The sequence below is a fragment of the Etheostoma spectabile genome, chromosome 10 (assembly GCF_008692095.1).
Source record: "Etheostoma spectabile isolate EspeVRDwgs_2016 chromosome 10, UIUC_Espe_1.0, whole genome shotgun sequence".
NCBI classification, from domain to species: Eukaryota; Metazoa; Chordata; class Actinopteri; order Perciformes; family Percidae; genus Etheostoma; species Etheostoma spectabile.
Genome location: NC_045742.1, coordinates 25,113,719 through 25,133,411, shown reverse-complemented (window position 1 = coordinate 25,133,411; position 19,693 = coordinate 25,113,719). Strand labels below are relative to the sequence as shown.

The window sequence follows — 19,693 nt, the reverse complement described above, 5'->3', positions numbered from 1 at the left end:
ACCAGAGGTGGCCAGCACCATGAGGAGATGATATAGGCAAGAAGATACTTTTTGTCAAAAAATGACTTAGGCGATTATTTTAGGAAGGTGACGATAATAGCCTATATCCATAAAGAGACAGTTATTTGTTTAATGTCCTTTCCCCCCCCCCTCTTCTTTTAGAATGAAACGGCTTGTATTTAGTCCTATTGCTGGGTTTTCTGACAACAGTTAAATGGATATCTACTAGCCTACTTGGTAAAAAGTGATCATTAGTTAACAACTGCGTAGGCCTACTCTCTCCGGTCTTCGATGAAGCTGGTAGGAGGAGCTGACTACAATGGGGAGGAGTGACTGATGTTCTGGCAAATCAGCCAGGCCGGCCTATAGAGGAGAGGAGGAGGGCCATAGAAGAGAGGACAAGAGTCAGAGTTTCCTTTTGAAACGACCGTGTGATATTCAGTCAACGTTAGCTACCTCTTTGTCTGAGTAAATTGTTTAAAACAGGGATAAAAAGATGGGGAATCGGGTCGCCCGTGAGGACTTCGACTGGGTATATACGGACCAGCCGCATGCCGACAGGAGAAAAGAAATACTGGGTGAGCTAACTTATCCGTTAGCAAGTTTTGTTAACTAGTTAACCTATAACGTAAGTTAACATTAACAAATATATAACTATGTTAACTCGCCTGGGTGGCTATGTTGAATAACGTTCGTTAAAACGCGTAAATACCACCACTACCATATCAGCTGACTCAGTTTGCTAACGTAACAAGCTAACGGTTCCACATCCGCCTGTTAATTGGCCGAGTACTAGTCATAGGTTAGCTAGGTGAATAGTTTACTCCCTTTTAATGACCGAGAGACACCAAAATGGCTGTTATCGAAATGCATATTGTTATTATTTAACGTTAAGCTAGTTGCAGCCAGTTGGCTTAGCTAATGAAACATAATAACGTTAGCAATGTAGCGTAACCCTCCAGCCACAGTAGTAACCACTCCCTGAAATAACAACGCTAACTCTCTTTTGAGCTTGTCACAGTGAAGGTTTCCATAACGGTTCACATGCTGCCGTATATGGATACACATTATAACGGAAGACTAGGCTTACACAAGAATGTCACTTGGACTTTTACACTTATGCCATGTGTTCAACAGGTCCTTTAGTAGCCTAGCTAAGTGTTTTGTTGGCTTTTGTTGTTTGCTGTCATGCTTAGCAAGAGAAATGCGTACTGTATAATAATACAGTAGTCTATTCTAAATACAGCTCTATATTATTAGATACAGTATGTTCTGCATCTGCTTGCTCTAATACTACATTACTATGATGCTGCAATCTCCCATAAAGATTGTAGCTGTTTCATGCTTATATGATCATCAACGCTCAGAGCTGCAGCCTCAGGTTAGGGCTGTAACTAACGATTATTTTCATAATTAATGTGTCATCATTTAATCCATTAGTTATTTAGTCTATATAATGTTAAAGAATGTCTAACAGATTATTTAAGTCCTATGTGACATTTTTTAAATGTTTTTTTTTTTGTCGGACAAACAGTCCAATAGTCAAGGATATTGAGTTCACACCTGCAACATTGGAGGAGCTGGTACAAGCACATTTTTGGCATTTAGTCTAATTATCAAATTATTGTTCAACTAACTTTTCAACACAATTGGCTTAATGGATACTCAATGGTTCCATGTCCTTAAATGTGAGAATTAGCAGTTTTTCATGTCTTACATGATAGTAAATTGAATATCTTGAGGTTTTGGGCCGATGGTAGGACAAAACAAGACATTAGATGTCTATTGGGTCTGTAGTAAATTGTGATTGGTATATTTAATCTTTTCAATTATTTAGGACCGAATGATTAAGCAAAAAATAATCAGCATATGATTGATCATTTAAGTAATTGTTGCAGCCAACAGTGTATATACTACTCTCTGTAAAATTCAGCTTTGCTATCTTTACAAATCTTTAGCTCTCCACATGACTTTATTGTTATTGTAACATTTCCAAAGAAGAAATAAAAAAGGCATTTAACGACATTTAGGCCTGTGAATAGGGCTGGAGAAAAAGTCACATTGCTTTTGCGAGATAACGGTATCATGAGTCTACTTGCTTGATTATCATTGAAAATGCACAGAATAATAAAATGTTGAAACATGCTATGGAAATTAATCTGCTTCAGTGGATTGTGCCATTTTTAACACTGACTAGTTATGCATTGAAATTATGTATCTGCACTTTTTGCCTCTGAATTTTACTCAAATTTTCAACAACTCACTAACTATACCAAATTATTTTTAAAAATTCAGAATCAAAAGGAAATTAAAAAAAGGCATTTAACGATTGAACCGAGAGACACTGGCAATTTCACTTGGGGCTTTGTGGAAAATCGTTTAGATCATTGAATTCAAGGTGCTGACCCATATCCAATTCTACCTTTTATTGTGGCAAACCAAAGGCCCCCATTATGTGAAAGTTTCTATTTATTGTAGTCTGCCTTAATCTCCTGAGGACTTAGTTTTGGATGATTAAGCATGTATAGTTTTATAGTACAGCTTTGTATCTATAATGTCTTTACACTGTTAGCATGACAGATGCTTAAGTACTGCCACTGTGTTCAATGCCATAGACAAAGATACTCATTGACAGCAAAGCTGTATCCTGTGTTAAATTAATCATGTTAGCACATACTGAATGCAGCAGGATCAGGTGACTGTCAGGGTTCATTCATACCTGTACTTAAACCTGGACCCTGTTCACACCTGATATTAACATATGTTGTGGCTGATGCTCTGTTTTCGCTTCATACATTTAGCAGTAGTGGCCCGCTCCTGTTATATCATTGCCGCCTTAGGAATTTTCTAACATATCCTAACCTGAACTCAAGCCAACGGTCATCCACTCTCTCTCCCCTTTTGAGGTTGAGCAACTGGAACAATAACAGGATGTCATCACTCGCAAAGTCATGATAACCAAATAAGCACAAGTGTAGCATTTTCTCATTAGGCAGAGTGACCAACGGGGACAAAGCCTGAACGGCTGATTGTGGTGTTTCCAGTGGAATAAGACAGCAACAGTAGCTTGGAAAATCGCATTATGGGCTCTTAATTTACTGTTTAACAGAACCCAGATGAGAGAAGCAGCTAATGTTAGCAAACCCTGCGCCCCCTCTGCCTTTGATTCCACTGCAAGATGTTGTATTTATGCAACATGCTGTATCATTTTACTCTTTAAAACTTTTACAGGTTAGTGGGAATGCTTAGCGCTCAAAATCTACATACACATATTTTCCCTCAGTAAACTGTTTTGTTAAATTGTACTAAAAATGATTGGTAAGGTTAATGTTTTAATGTGCTGGATCTTAGCTAGCAATTAAACCCACTGTCTGCAACTTCTTTTTTAGGCCTGTGAATAGGGCTGGAGAAAAAGTCACATTGCTTTTGCGAGATAACTGTATCATGAGTCTACTTGCTTGATTATCAATGCAAATGCACAGAATAATAAAATGTTGAAACATGCTATGGAAGTTAATCTGTTTCAAAGGATTGTGCCATTTTTAACACTGAATGCATTGAAATTATGTATCTGCACTTTTTGCCTCTAAATTTTTAACTTACTAACTATACCAAATTATTTTTAAAAATTCAGTATCAAAAGTTCAACGTTAACAAATTAAATATGCAAAATTCAGATGCAAAATTCAATGAATAAAACTCAACTAATATATTTTGAACTTGCTCAAATTCAATAGGCCAAATTCAGCTGCAAAACGCAATATGTAAAACTTTGTGTTAACACCCGGGAGACACAAAAGCTTGTAATTTTCATTAATTTATTGGCTTATTTCAATCAGGGGCAGTGTACAATAAATGTATTGCACCCAGTGTTAATTCCCATCTGTTGTCTCTGGGCATGTATAAGTGCACATCTATATAAAAAATGTATTTCCACATTAGACCTGTTTGAGTCGTGATTCACTCAGATCTTTAACCAGAGTCTTTAAATTGACTCATGAATCGCGAGTCTCTACTATCATTACCCCGGTTCAGTTGAGTCCTAATACAGTTCATTCTAAAATTATAACGACACCACACACAAACCTTTTGCAACATAAGCTACCACTAATCATACACTTTAACAAATTTAACGTAAAATTTACAATTGGCCAGCAAGTTACTGTGACTTATTTTTACAGTAAAGGTACCGTATTTCCATTTACAGTATTTTGTGTTCACTGTAAAATACAAAACAATTTTGAAAAAGTAAAAAATACAGTCATTTACTATTTACAGTAATATAGTGGCTATATTGTGGTGATTGATTGATTCATGTGTTTCCTTGTTACAGAAAAAAGACAACACAAACTTAGAAACTTATACAAAAGGCTTTGTTTTCTGTTTCTTTGGATCTGTAAATAGAATTTATCACAAAACAACAGAATGTGTTTCCAACAGACTCTAACCTAACTTAGTCCGTGATTTCTGCTCAGGTGGAGTTATGAGGTTCTGTGCTAATAAGAACTTGTCGTTGCTTGTAAAAGCTAAGCTGTACATAGTCACATGCCTCAGGCTTCTCTCATCGGGGGCAAGCTCAGCCTTGTGGGAGTGGTGACACAGGAGGTAGTGTTTGCTGAGACTTTTCTTTCTGCTGTAACCTCCCTGTTCTTCCTAAGCAGAAAGAACACATCCATGTAGCCTGGAGGCCTTCTTTGTTTGCTCTTTGCATCTCTTGAAAGCAATGACTGTCCAGCTATTACCTACTGTGATTAAAAAGTTGTATTCAGCGTTATGTTTTACATTTAGGGATGTCAATCATTAATTGGTTTTGGTCACTGTTAATAACCTGCCAATATGCGTTCTACATATTGGGGTTGGTTGTCTCAAAAAGACACTAATGTGCTGGGGTATGCTCCATTTCTGTTTACCGTTTCACTAATACTCCTGTGTTGCCTACTTGTAGCCAGAGCTGGGCTAGTAGCCATGTAGATGTAGCTCAAGTCAGGTAAATTTTTGATATTCTTTATTTCGTTACCCACTAACGTTTAAACTTGCACTAGTTTGCTCAAGCACTCATAGCTCTCTCCTTCTTTTACCAATTTATCACATATCCCACAGTAGTTCACACTTTATTCAGTTCTGCAGCTACTTACCACTGTAGTTAAGATAAGGAATTAGCAATGCTTTCTCTGGCTTGGGGCCACATTGCTATGTCAGTGCAGCCTTCCCCTAGCAGCTCTAATAGCATAGCACTAAGCAGAAGCCCATGGTTCACCACAAGACAGTTCATGTTTCTACAGGTTCTAGCAGTGTGGATGTAGCCTCAGTGACACACCCGCTGTGAAACCTTGTTGCTCTCAGAACAAATCAAAGAGCAGGCAAATGAGTATTTAAAATGTTACCAAACATTGAATATTATTTCACCATACATGTGTTGGCGCCCATGAGCAAGGAACAGTGAGCACTAAGAGCACCTGGTCTGTGTACCTGTTATAAGTGGCTTTCTGCTGTGTTCAATAGACGTGTTAAACAATTTTAACAAATAGAGATTTTAACTTTTGAACCTTGAAATTAGTTTTGTGTAAATTGTCAATAATTGAGCAATGGGAAAATAATCGCTAATTGAAAAATTAATCAAAAAATGATTTGATATTTGAATCCCAAAATTGAAAATCAAATAACTACCCATTGAAATAATATTTGGATAAAGCCTACTTATTAAACCTTAAAACTGTGACCACCCGTCTGCGAGTACAGTATTATCTGTATCTGTTTACCACATGAATTATCTGTATCCGGATCCATACTCGGAATGGGCGGGGCCTAACCCGGAAGTGGTCAGATTTAACCAGGAAGCGGGTCGGGTTCTCTTGAAATGTGCAGGGCTTTAACCGGTATGTTATTTAAGCATGCATTTGATATGGGTTGATCAAAAATTGTTATATTTATTGCTGATTTGAAAACTATTTACATGACAGCATCGAGCTTCAGATCAGTCGTGTTGTCATGGTAACAAACAAACTATATACAGAACAAGTTTTGCAACAATGAATACAACACATGCAGTTGCAATTATGAAGTAAAATGTAATGAACAAGAGTTTTCATACTCAATATAACTTTCTTTTTTAAACTTTTAATTTTTTTATGATCAGTGTGATTTTTTTTTTGTTTTTTGTTTTTTAGTTCTTTTTTATTTCCTTTATTTCCTTCCACACAAGGTATATATGTGTGTGTGTGTGTGTGTGTGTGTGTGTGTGTGTGTCACAGGAGACACAGAGAGAGAGAGAAAGAGGGGGCGGGGGGCAGCTGACCGTAAAAAAAAAAAAAATCTCCGATGGCAGAGACGCAACGGGAGTTGCATTTAAACCAAGCAGCATGTCTGAAACCCACGTTCACCAGAAATCTACTGGTTACTAAGTAAGGACTACAAACCCCACGTTCACCAGAAATCTACTGGTTATTAAGTAAGGACTACAAACCCCACGTTCACCAGAAATCTACTGGTTACTAAGTAAGGACTACAAACCCCACGTTCACCAGAAATCTACTGGTTACTAAGTAAGGACTACAAACCCCACGTTCACCAGAAATCTACTGGTTACTAAGTCTGTAAGTAATACAAACCGAAGTTAAAAACAAACCTGAAGCTGAAGAAACCCTAAACGTTAACGGGGGGGGGGGGGGGGGGAGGAGAGAGAGGGAGAGAGGGAGGGAGGGAGAGATATTGATGATTGATTGATTGATTGCAGGTGGGGGTTTTATTCAATCCGAGCAGGATATTGACTCATATTACTCATATAATACTTGTACTCGGCAAAAGTGCTTTATCCGTACCGGATACTCGTTTCAACCTGGTACTCGGATCACCCCTAATAATAATACATTTTATGTATAGCACCTTTCTCTGCATTTAAGGGCACCATCCAGGGTATACATACTAAGGGCATTTTAGGGATTTGTGAGCGAGACCAAAGAGGAAAGAGTTGCAGTAATCCAGACTGGAAGTGACAAGACTGTGGACAAGGATGGCGGGAGTGTGGAGGGTAAGGTTGGGGTGGAGGCGATTGATGTTTTGTAGTTGGAAGTAGGCAGACCGGGTAATGTTATTGATATGGGGTTGAAAGGATAATGTGCTGTAAATGATGACACACAGACTCTTAACCTTGGGGGAGGGTGGGACGGAGCGGTCCTCAATAGTAAAAGAAAAAACTGTCGATTTTTTTAATAGAGTGGATTTGGTGCCAATAAGGAGACCCTTGGTTTTTTTTACGGTTTAATTTAAGGAAGTTTTGGATGAGCCAAGTTTTTATTTCAGAGATCCAAGGGTTTGGTGGAGAGGTAGAGCTGGGTGTCATCAGTGTAACAGTAGAAGTGAATGTTAAGTTTGCGGAAGATATTGCCGAGGGGAAGCAGGTAAATGATGAAGGGTAAGGGCCCCAGGACAGAGCCCTGGGGCACACCTGAAGTGACGGAAAAGGGAATGGATTTAAAAGACCTGAGTTGAAGGAACTGGGTGCGGCCATAAGGAGGTTGTTGGGGATTTTGATGAGTGCTGTTTCAGTGCTATGGAGCGGCAGAAACTGTACTCGAACTGTTCATACATGTTTTTGTGGGACAGGTGAGAATGGAGTTTCAGGATTTTGGAGATGCAGGGTAGATTGGATATAGGATGGAAGTTGTTGAAGTTGGATGGGTCCGCACCAGGTTTTTTCAAAATTGGGGTAATGGTAGTGGTTTTGAAGGATGTAGGGACAGTTCCAGTAGTGAGAGAGGAGTGGATGATTGCCAGAGATGGCAAAAATACTCACATCCCGTTCTCAAGTAGAAGTACAAATACTTGTGTTAAAAATACTCTGGAAAAAGTACTGATTCAACTTCTTTACTCAAGTAAAAATAAAGTACAGGCTTGAAAATGTACTTAAAGTATAAAAGTAATAGTAGCCTTGCAAATGACAACCATTTTTTTATGCAAAGCTACCTCGACCACACAAATGTTACTAGAGTGCAAGTCGAGAAACTTCAGTGGACATGGAAAACACTCTTTAGATGCCATTGGCTACATTTTAAATGTCTGTCTGGCAATAGGCTAGGCCTGAAACATCACATATTTGACTATTGGGATAGAGACTGGGACTCCAGGTTAATAAGATTCTGACTGAGTAGCAAGATATGATCATTGTGATTCTGTGAGAATCACATTTAAAGGAATATCCATGTATGTGTGCTCAAATATGGCTTCTAGAAAGAAAATAAAGGATAAAATATGAATTAGCCTACTAAACAGACATTTATTAAGGTCTTTCCCATACTTTTAGAGTTACGCAGCACATTTTTCAGGAATCATTCTTGATGCCTACTATCTCAAACATTGCTCTCAGATAAGGCCAAGGATAATTGGGAACTTATGGAATCTCTTCGTTTTCTTCATTTTCAATCATGACGCAATCCAAACTACTATGTGCTAATGTTAGTGGCATCAAGAATCGACTTTTTCCGCAAATAAATGCCGCCAAATCTGTCGAGTCATCTTGTAGTGGTGTGTCAAGTACAACGTACAGTAGTGTATATTCTCATCCAATTAGATTGAATTTGGTATTGATGACGCAAACAATAACTATAACTCCAGTGAAATTATTTGAAACTTGTTAGTGAGGACTATATTAGGACTGATTCTGGTTTTCAGCTTCGCCCCAGGTGTGTCTGTTACAACACGGATGGAGACAACTTCTCTCTCTCTCTCTCTCTCTCTCTCTCTCTCTCTCTCTCTCTCTCTCTCTCTCTCTCTCTCTCTCGAGGCTAGCAAATAATAACAATAAACCCACTATTAATAACATTATCTTAATGCATGTAAATAATGCACCTAAAATAAAAACTTGATGAAGGGCATTCAACAATCGCCATTATATTGAATCAACAGCCAGGTGCAACCTAGCTAACAGATGAAGAAGAATTATAGACCATAGACTTATAGACTTTTTTTCCCCCTGTGTGGCGTGTGCGCCCGCTCCCGGAGTGAGGCGTATGCGTGTCCACGCTATTCTCCGACATGCGTTCACAATTACTCCTAATGGACGTACAAAACTAAAAATAAAGATAAATTAGTAAAGTAAAAATATAGTACAGTAACAAAGTATTTGTACTGTAAAGGTACCGTTAAGGTAAAGGTATATAAATACTGGGCTAGTAATAGTTTGCACTGGCTTGTAGACATTTACCCAACAAGTTTGGTGGTTTACTACTCAAAGTCCTAAAATGTGATACCTTAACATGTGAAAAAGGCCAGGGACTGAATGACTTCTTCAGCCAGTAACCTGAAATGCCCTTACATGTTTACTGTTCACGCAACAGTAGATAAGATAACAAAGATTTAACAAAAGGATTTACTGCATAGTTACAACCTAGGTCTCCATTACTGCTACAGTTAGCTGATGTATTGTGACTTTTGGCTCTTACTTTTCTGTCTGCCACTAGTTTAGTAGCTTACATGACTGATTAGGATTTTCAGAATTTGATAAGGCTGAATCTACACCAACTTGGCCAGACGTATTCGGAGGTCACTCTGTTTTCCTCTCCTAATTTCTTCTTAACTTCTCCGTCACTTTCAGCTCCACTCAGTTATACCTGAAAATGTTCTCTACTGAAAGAATGAAATGAAATATCATGAATGACAGCTGTGACTTAACTCGCAATTGGTTGGGTGGGTGTATGGGCGGGACTTTGACACCGCAGCTCCACCGCCTAATCACTACTGCACAGATTCTGACTCCAAAACTACAAGATGAAAACCCCTGTATTGAGGATATTTTTGATTTGCTTGTGTACAGTAATAAATACAACAATCATACATATTGCAAAGCATTTTTAATGATTCATAAGGATCATAATACTTCATAATATTTGTTCACTCATTGACAATTTCTTTTGCTATTTTCAGCTTATAAATCTTTCCTGAGTTTAACTGAAGTCTCTTGTTTCTCTCCTACAGCCAAATACCCAGAAATCAAGTCGTTGATGGGTCCTGACCCAAGGCTGAAATGGATTGTGTGCATGATGGTGGCTGTACAGTTTTTAGCTTTCTACTTGATTAAAGACTTGGACTGGAAATGGGTTTTATTTTGGACATATGCCTTTGGCAGCTGTATCAACCACTCAATGACCCTTGCTATTCATGAGATTTCCCACAACACGGCCTTTGGAAACAACAAAGCCATGTGGAACCGCTACTTTGCCATGTTTGCCAACCTGCCCATCGGCCTGCCCTACTCTGCCTCCTTCAAACGTTATCACCTGGACCATCACCGCTACCTGGGTGGAGACGGGATAGATGTAGACATCCCTACTGATTTTGAAGGCTGGTTCTTCTGCACGCGCTTCCGGAAATTCATCTGGATTATTTTGCAGCCCCTATTCTATGCCATCCGGCCCCTCTGCATCAACCCCAAACCCATCACTCAGCTGGAGGTGACCAACCTGGCCATCCAGCTCACCTTTAACATTCTGCTCTATTGGCTGTGGGGGGCCAAGCCTGTGGTCTACATGCTGGCTGGCTCCTTGCTGGGAATGGGCTTGCACCCCATCTCTGGTCACTTCATAGCTGAGCATTACATGTTCCTCAAGGGCCATGAGACCTACTCCTACTATGGCTCCCTGAATCTGCTCACCTTCAACGTGGGCTACCACAATGAGCACCATGACTTCCCCAGCATCCCAGGACGCAGGCTGCCCATGGTTAGTACAGCTGGGTGACTATTGAGACCATTGGGTAACACTTTATTTTTAAGGGGTGTGCATAAGACTGTCATGAATGACAGCATCATTCCCATGACATGACACCTGTCACTAACATTAAGAAGTCTTTATAAATGTTTAGGACTGTCATTCAAACAACTTGACATCAACAAACACAACAATCTGTGTTATAGCACCTTGACATTAACCTAGACAACATAACCTGTCATAAATATGTCATGGCAGGCCTAATTATCAAACTTAAATAAAGCATTTAGCTTCATGAGTTAACATTACAATTAAACTGTCATAAATAGGGATGCACAATATCGGCATGACATCACGGCATTGGCAGATAAGAATATTTCTGCCAATGAGCCTTGCTGATAGGAGGGCTTGTTTACTATGCGTAGGCTACATGACAACCGTGAACATAGCAACATGTCGGCCGTGTGGAGGTATTTTGAGATACATAAAACCGATAACAAACTTGCTATTTGCAGTACTTAGAAAGCACAAGTGATGTGAAAAAAAACATCAGAAGCCTCTACTTCAGTCCTTTGACAAAGCTAGAAAAAACAACAGCAACCACCCAAAGGTAAAAGAGCTTAACAATCATTGAATGTATTGCTCTTGATAACCAGCCGTTTAGCGTGGTGGAGCTGCAGTATGCTACGCCTAGCCGACGCTACTTAACTGATTTCGCCTTACCTGAACAGAGTTCTCGCCAGTAACATTTAGAATCTCCTCACGGCGCTAGTCTCATTAGCTTTACCACGGACATTTGGACATCAAGTGGGAGTCCTGTTAGCATGTTGAGCCACACTGCCCAGTAAAACGACAACAACTTTACCCTTAAAAAGCTGTCCGACCTACACTCACAGGAATGCTCCTGTTCTCACACAGTAGCTGCAATTGCATCTGCATTTGATAATGTTTGTGAAATGGAAAATATAAAGGGAACAAGTGCATGTCGTGTTAGATGTTGACAGTGAACGGCTGTTCAGCGTTGCCTCGGATGTAAGGCATTTGAGCTGTTCAAGGAGATGATGTACGTTTTTTTATTTTGTGTTATTATTATTATTATTATTATTATTAATGCACTCCTAAGGACTGAAGTCTAAACTTAAAATGTGGCACCTTGGCATATTAATTCTCCTCCAAGTGAAATAATGTAACTATTTTTCAAGGGTCAATGTGAGACATTTATGGTAGAATCAAATGTTTGTCTTGTGTGTTATCTTATCTACAACACATGAGTGTAATAAGATATAGGTAGTACAGGAGAGATTTTGTGTGTGTGGGGGTGGGGATGGGCGGGTTCGCGCGCGCCCGTCCGTCCGTGTGTCCGTGTCCCAAAATGAGTTTGACAATATTGGCCAAAATCCAATATAGTGCATCCCTAGTCATAAGTCTTTTTACATTGGCTTTCATGAAACCATTATAATTTTGTCATGAATATTTTCCTTGTTAAAGTCAAAAAGTGTCGATCACTAAAGTTCGACTTGGGTACATTTACAAAAAGACCCTTGGTTGCATTTTGGTGTGAGTTACGTTTTAAGTAAAGTGAAAAAATTTGGACTTAGCATTAAGATTATTTTTTTTATAACTTTGATGAATAAATAAAAGCTATCTTTAAAGCTATCCGTCCAAAAGTAGATCACCTTGGTACTGTATTCACTGATGTCAGACTGGTTTTATAACATTCATAACATCTTAATGACAAGTCCAAATGGTTTCACTTCACTTGAGGTCAAGGGAATGATTCATAGCATCGTTAAAAAATAATTTCACAGGGCAATCAAACTTTATGACATATTTATGATAAGTTCTAATTGTAAAGCTTTAGTGCGTAACTTTTTTATATTAATGAGCGTCCATTACATTCAAGCCATTGCCAAATGAGTTGATACATTGCTAATTTAGACTATCAGCCCCACACAACCCTCTTTATTTTACAGTAGGGCTAAGTTTAAAAATTGGTGTTTCCTGGCAACTTTTGCACAGAGAAACTCAAGTAAAGATAATTACCTCTTCTGTATAGTCCGTATTTTTAATACTCCTTGTCCTCCTTAATTACAAGGAACTGCGTGCTGGTGGTGGTGGGGCGGGGTGCGCGATCACAGAAGGCTTGTATCACGTGGCTGCACCGACAGATTGTCATTACTTAAAATTCCCCATGGGGGGAACAGAAACCACGCACTATAGCTTTAACTTTAGTTGAGGTCACGGAAAATACTCATGACATAGTTCTAATGTTCTCATGGCAGCCAATTTTAAAACCAACCACACAAGACCCTTTAATATAATACAGTAGTCTGGATTAACGGAAGAGCCTTTACAGGATAAGATGTCCCTCCCCTTCCACTCCCTGTGTGTCCGGTCTCAAACTCTGTTCACTTCAGGAAACAACAACAAACTTTGAGGTAGCAAGCTTTACACAAAAAAATGGTTCAAACGTTTTGGAAGAAAAGTACACCAGCCAATAAACTGGTAAGACCTAATGAGGTATAACCATGTATCCAGCTCATTAAAATAGTTCACGTTACTGTATTGTGTCAACACTTAACGTCATTTAATATTTTATGGACTGTTTTATTTTGCGGAGTGCAAATGTTTCACCAAAACTAGATTCTTCCTGAGACTATTTTGACGCTGCATCCGGAGTTCAGCGCCGCCCAAGACGAGTGAGATTGGTTCAAAGAAATGCAAACATCCCATAGAGCTTTTTTCTCATATCAAAGAATGTATGTGTGGAGGAGCCAGACCTTACTCCACAGCGCTGTGGAGATAGGCCTGGCAATGCGAGATATGTAATGTTAACAAATAACTAAAGGTAAATGGTTTCTTTAACTTCGATAATTATGCCTGCTATGACATATTTCTGTATGTTGTCTAGGTGAAGTTGTCATAAAGACACTGACTGATTAAATTGTCTTGGTTATTGTCAAGTTGTCAAAACATGAACATAAAGTCATAAACATTTGTCAAACATTATGTTTATGAACAGTGTTGTATCCTGGTTATGACGGTGTCATGTCATTCTTGCGCACACCCGCTAAAAATAAAGTGTAACAATTTAATGTTTCTCACAGGTGTTACAGATCGCACTATTCCAGAAGAGTAGAAACAATGAAATAAACTATTAATTTGGGTGGAGAAAAATCTGAGTGAATATGGCGTTTCACAGGAACTCTTATTTTTAAATTAACGTTCTATGATAACCGTTACATAACATGTTTCATCAACATCATGCACAAGACTAAGTTTTGAGCGCATCATCTTGAGATAAAGGGAGTTTTGGGTTGGATAGTAAGATCTTACTAATTAAATCAGTTTTTTGTGGGAATAGTTCAGAAAAAGCTGTGCATTTGTTGTCTCCTGTTAATGAGATAATTAGGTCATGATTTCACATAGTGGGTCCAAAATAATCTATTTAGCATCTATGACCCTTCTTGCTTTCTTTAAATTGTAGGCTATATAAAGGTTGTGAACAATACTTTTGGTTATTTCAATAGATGTGCATAAATACTGTAATTGTCCATTCCCTAATTATTAGAGTCAACTGGCCACTGTAACCATGTCTTTTTTTATCTATATGCACTTTGCCAGGTTTGACAGATTACCAGATTACCAGTACAGTGACCAACCCACTCATTTACTTACTGTAAATGAATGTGTTACTCTACCAGTGTTACGCCGAGAACACATTAAATAAGTAATGGTTAATGTTACTGCAAACTGCATTCCACAAACAAAAATATACACTTCACTTAATGTTGAAGGAAGCAAGGTGACTAGGACAGAGGCTTCCTGTCTCAGAAAACAGAATAAAAGCCACAGAAAAATACAATACTGTAAACTCATATGGAAAAGATTTGTGGCGCCCCCTATTGGCCGTTTAAAAAAAAATAATCATTACGCTCCTAGCAGCACACCTCGTTTTTTACTTGTGTGCAAACAAAATAGGACTTCAAAATGATCCGTTTGTCAACATGAAAGCATTTATCGGCTGTGTAAATGGCTCTTTGACGCCTATTCTTCTTTCTTCTTGGTTTCCAGGTGAAGAAGATAGCGGCGGAGTATTACGATGACCTGCCTCAGTACACATCGTGGCTGAAGGTCCTGTTCGACTTCATCATGGACGAGTCACTGAGCCCGTACTCTCGAGTCAAGAGGAAGCTGACAGGCGATGTCAAGCAGGAGTAACCCAACTGAAAGTTTCTCTGGAACAAAGCTGCAGCGCCCACCACGACGGCACCCCCCCTCGCCCACTCTCCAGCCCATAAACTAAACCGCTTCTGCATATTAATACAATCAACATGGGAAAAAAGGGTGTACATTGTGAAAAAGTGCTTTTCCTCCAAAAGAAGAAACATCGTTTATTGAATGTATTGAGGCATTAGATTAAAAAACTCAGTTTGTTAGTGTGTCAGTAGCTAGGGTTGGTTGCACAAAGCCTTTGGCTCTGATCAAAGAAAAACTTCAGCTTAAGATGTCTGTTATATGTATTTTACTTTTGAGTAAAAATATAACTGGATGGTTGGATTGTTATGAAATTTGGTCGTATCATTGTTATCCTGTGGATAAATCAAAATTCCTCTTCAATTTGTCAAATACTTTAGTTTAAAACGACCCCCAAATTCTAGCTGGTGTGCTAATGTGCACTGCACATGTGCATGTTCTTTACACATTGGGTCTATTTTCCACATCTCTGACCCCCAATTTCCACCGGTTGCAGAACGGCTGTTGATCGGCTCCGCTATGACTGACAGCTGAAGACACAAGGACGCACAAGATCTTGCGTATTTACGTAGAATAATCCATCCACAGGTGTAGAGGGGAAACAACTCTGTGCTTTGTTTTCAAGGTGTAGGGCAGGGAAATATGATCCTCCGCGAGCACGCTCTATTTTATTTAGAAAATGAACCAGATGTTTAATTTTGTTTCTGTCGTTCCGGAGCGGATCCGCAGCCGTTCTGCATCCGGTGGAAATTGGGGGTGAGGACACAAAGTGTCTGTTACCACACTGATCAGTAAAGAATGAAAACGAGGAAGTAGTCAGTAAAACAACGCCAAGCAATTAAATATGAACAGACTGCTGCTACAAGAGCAAAACCAGACCTGTCTACCTTAGGGGTGGGAATCACCAGAGGCCTCACCATACGCTATTTTAAACACATTGCATAATCAGGATGCTATGCTGTATGGATTTTTACCCCCCCACTCTTAGTCTACCTCTGAATGCGGTCTCAGTGATCAGCTCTCAATGCATCGTGGGTGCATTGCCAACCTGTAGTTTACAGCTGTCCACTTATCACTCAGAACGGATTTAGATGGGAATGGGTTTTTTAGATGGCTTTGTGCAACCAGCCCTAGAAACTAGCTCTCCAGATAGCTTCACAGCCAACTTAACATTAGCCCAAACAGGGTGTTGTACCATGTGCTCCTGAGTTAGCCTAGAAATCTAGAACTGACTACAAACCATGTCAAAGGGGTTTGCTGTTTGTATTCTGCCAGCATAATTCATTTCACAATGTAATGTCTCCCGTACATTTTGCATTTTGGACTCTACAGTTAGGTCAACAACATGAAAACATCTTTGCTATTGTTTGATCAAATCTGTGTGTGTGTGTGTATATAAGTGGACCAAAGTTGAATCAAAATCCCTCCATATGTGTTGAGTTTATGGGGAGGCTTTCATCGGTTGCTTTATGTTAAATGTAGTAGTTAACCTTTTTCATCAACACTTTAATCTAGCGTTATACAACCTGTTGTCATGCTTCCATACAAACTGTTTATAACAAGTTAGTTAAAGGCTGAAAGTGTATTACTCATCAGTGCCTCAGAGCTTTGTTTTCCTTTCTCTGCTCTGTTTGTGGTCTTTGGTTCAATTTTATGACCGCATTTACTTTGATGAAAAGCTGCCGAGAATGTTTGATAAAAATCACGTAATCACTTTGTTCTTTTTTGTTATTGTATCTAAGTTTAAGAAGCAGGGCTGCTGCAGCTGTCCGAGACATTTGGAGACTTAGCAACCGTGAACAAAATGACATTAGGTTGCTATTGATTTGACTCTTTCTACGATGTTTTTAAATTTAATATAGTTAATTTGGAATACTTTAAAGCCAATAAAATAAATGATGATAAAAAAAACTTAATTTCTTCTATTTACAATGATATAGAGAAGGCTTTAACCTCTCTGGATTTGTGAACTGGATAAAAAATAAACGTATGAAGTGAAACCTTATAAAATTGTTTTACACGCAGGATTCAATTTCAATTCAATTTTATTTATAGTATCAATTCATAACAAGAGTTATTCAAGAACCCAACATACAGATAGACCACACTCCAGAATTACAAGGACCCAACAGTTCTAGTAGTTCCTCCAGAGAAGCAACCGTGCGACAGTGGCGAGGAAAAACTTCTTTTAGGCTGAAACCTCGGTCAGACAGGCTCTGGTAGGCGGCGTCTGACGGGCCGGTTGGGGTTAGAATGAGAGTGGCAATAAAAAAAATAGAAAAAATTAGTAGTTTGTGCAGTTCTTTGTAGTAGTTCATGGCATAGCAGGACGCTGTGCGGCATACAAGGCACAGCAGGACGTAGCCGGAACGTAGCAGGACGTAGCTGGGCACGCAGTGTAGCAGTTGAACATGGCATCACAGAAAGTGTAGCGGGACCATGGCGACAGCTGCTAACATGATTTCGGAGCCTCTCTGATCCAAGGGAACATGCTGGGGAAAAAAGAACTATAGGACCGGGGATGACTCCCAGAGCTAGGTTAGTACAAGCATTTCTGGGACATGGATGCACATAAATGAAAAGATGGAAAGATAGAGGAGAGAGGAGCTCAGTGTATCAAAATAAGTCCCCAGCTGGCTAAAACTATTACAACAAAACCAAGAGAGAAGAGGAAAGAGAGCTCCAGCCCGGCCGGGCTAGAATCCCCAACCGGTCGGGCTGTATGCAAGTCTCCCTTAGTTATATTATATGATAGATAAATCGGAAAACTATGTGACTAACTACTACTCCTAACAATATTCGATTATGGCCCTAACTATAAGCTTATCAAAAAGGAAAGTCTTAAGCCACTCTTAAATGTGAGACGGTGTCTGCCTCCCGGACCCAAACTGGAACCTGGTTCCACAGGAGAGAGCCTGATAGCTGAACGCTCTGGCTCCCGTTACTTTTAGAGACTCTAGGAACCACCCGTAACCCTGCATTCTGGGAGCGTAGTGCTCTCACAGGGTTGTAAGGTACTATAAGCTCCTTAAGATAAGATGGAGCCTGACCATGAAGAGGTTTGTAGGTGAGAAGAAGGATTTATTCTATTCTAAATTTTCAGGAAGCCAATGCAGAGAAGCTAAAACAGGAGAAAAGTGATCTCTTTTCCTGGTTCCTGTCAGAACACGTGCCGCCGCATTCTGGATCAGCTGTAGAGTCTTTATGGATTTTTTCGAGCAGCCTGATAACAGAGATTGCAGTAATCCAACACGAAGTAACAAATGCATGGACAGTTTTTTCGCATATTTTGACAGGATATTCCTGATTTTTGCAATATTACGTAGGTGAAATAAGGCGACCTTGAAATTTGCTTTAAGTGGGAATTAAAGGACATGTCCTGATCAAAGATGACTCCAAGATTCTTCACTGTGGTGCTGGAGGCCAGGGTGATGATCCAGAGTAACTATATCTTTGGATAGTGCGTCACGGAGGTGCTTTGGTCCGAGAGCATAACTTCAGTTTATCTGAGTTTAACATTAGAAAATTACAGGTCATCCAAGTTTTAATATCCTGAAGGCAGTTGAAGTTTAGCTAATGATTAGTTTCATCCGGCTTGATTGATAGATATAATTGAGTATCATCTGCATAACAATGAAAGTTTATGGAGTGTTTCCTAAAATACTGCCTAAAGGAAGCATATATAAAGTGAACAGGATGGACCGAGCACAGATCCTTGTGGGACTCCATGACTAACCTTGGCGTGCACAGAGGATTCCTCGTTAACATAAACAAACTGAGATCGATCTGATAAATAAGACTTAAACCAGCTTAGAGCAGTCCCTTTATGCCAATTAAATGTTCTAATCTCTGTAATAAGATATAATGGTCAATGGTATCAATGCAGCGCTAAGATCTAATAACACAAGTACAGAGATAGTCCTTGTCTGATGCAATTAGGAGGTCATTAGTAATTCACAAGTGCTGTCTCTGTGCTATGATGACTCAAACCTACTGAAAATCTCTAAATAAGCTGTCTATGCAGAAAGTCGCACAGCTGTTGGCGACTGCTTTCTCAAGAATTAGAGAGAAATGGAAGGTTGGATATAGGTCTATAGTTGGCTAAAACATCTGGATCAAGGTTTGGCTTTTTCAGAAGAGGTTAATTACAGCAACTTTAAAGTGCTGTGGTACATAGCCTGTAATAAAGACAAATTGGTTATATTTATATAGAAGTGTGACTAATGGTAAAAACTTCTTTATAGCCTAGTCGGGATGGGATCTAAGAGGCAGGTTGATGGCTTAGATGAAGAAATAATTGAATTAAATTGATAAAGATCAAGTGAAGCAAAGCAGTCAAAACATATATCTGGTTTTACAGGATCTGGCCCCTGGGCCTACAGTTTGAAACCCCTAATAGACCATGTTAAAAATTTCAGAAAATATTGAATATGTTTGATGGTAGGACCAGTGTGTAGGATTTAATGGCGTCTAGCGATGAGGTTGCAGATAGCAACCTGCTGAATACCCCTCACCGAGCATGTAGGAGAATCTACAGTGGCCTTCTCTTGAAGAGCCAGTGTTTGGTTAGTCCGTCATGGACCGCTGCAGAAACATGGAGGACGACCAGCTCCCTACGCAGACACGAAGAACTCATCCTAAGCGATCAAAAACACAGCTCTTAGTTTCAGGTGGTTACGCATCCTCTAAATTATACACACTGGCCCTTTAAATGAACAATGAGAAATTCAAATGAT

General features: G+C 39.4%; 1 protein-coding gene across 1 annotated transcript; it reads left to right on the top strand.

Moving 5' to 3' along the window:
* The first annotated feature begins 7 nt into the window (after positions 1-7).
* On the top strand, positions 8-16,835 carry degs1 (delta(4)-desaturase, sphingolipid 1). The gene is made up of 3 exons (XM_032527495.1): positions 8-578; positions 9,970-10,712; positions 14,775-16,835. The coding sequence occupies exons 1-3, from the start codon at positions 497-499 to the stop codon at positions 14,919-14,921; spliced, it is 972 nt and encodes a 323-aa protein (XP_032383386.1). The 5' UTR covers positions 8-496; the 3' UTR covers positions 14,922-16,835.
* The last annotated feature ends 2,858 nt before the right edge of the window (positions 16,836-19,693 follow it).

What these genes read in the sequence shown, in the direction of transcription:
- degs1 (XM_032527495.1), top strand. Translation starts at nt 497, where the DNA reads ATGGGGAATCGGGTCGCCCGTGAGGACTTCGACTGGGTATATACGGAC. An exon ending in CAGGAGAAAAGAAATACTGG is followed by an intron (nt 579 to 9,969) that starts GTGAGCTAACTT and finishes TCTCTCCTACAG; the next exon opens with CCAAATACCCAGAAATCAAG. An exon ending in CAGGACGCAGGCTGCCCATG is followed by an intron (nt 10,713 to 14,774) that starts GTTAGTACAGCT and finishes CTTGGTTTCCAG; the next exon opens with GTGAAGAAGATAGCGGCGGA.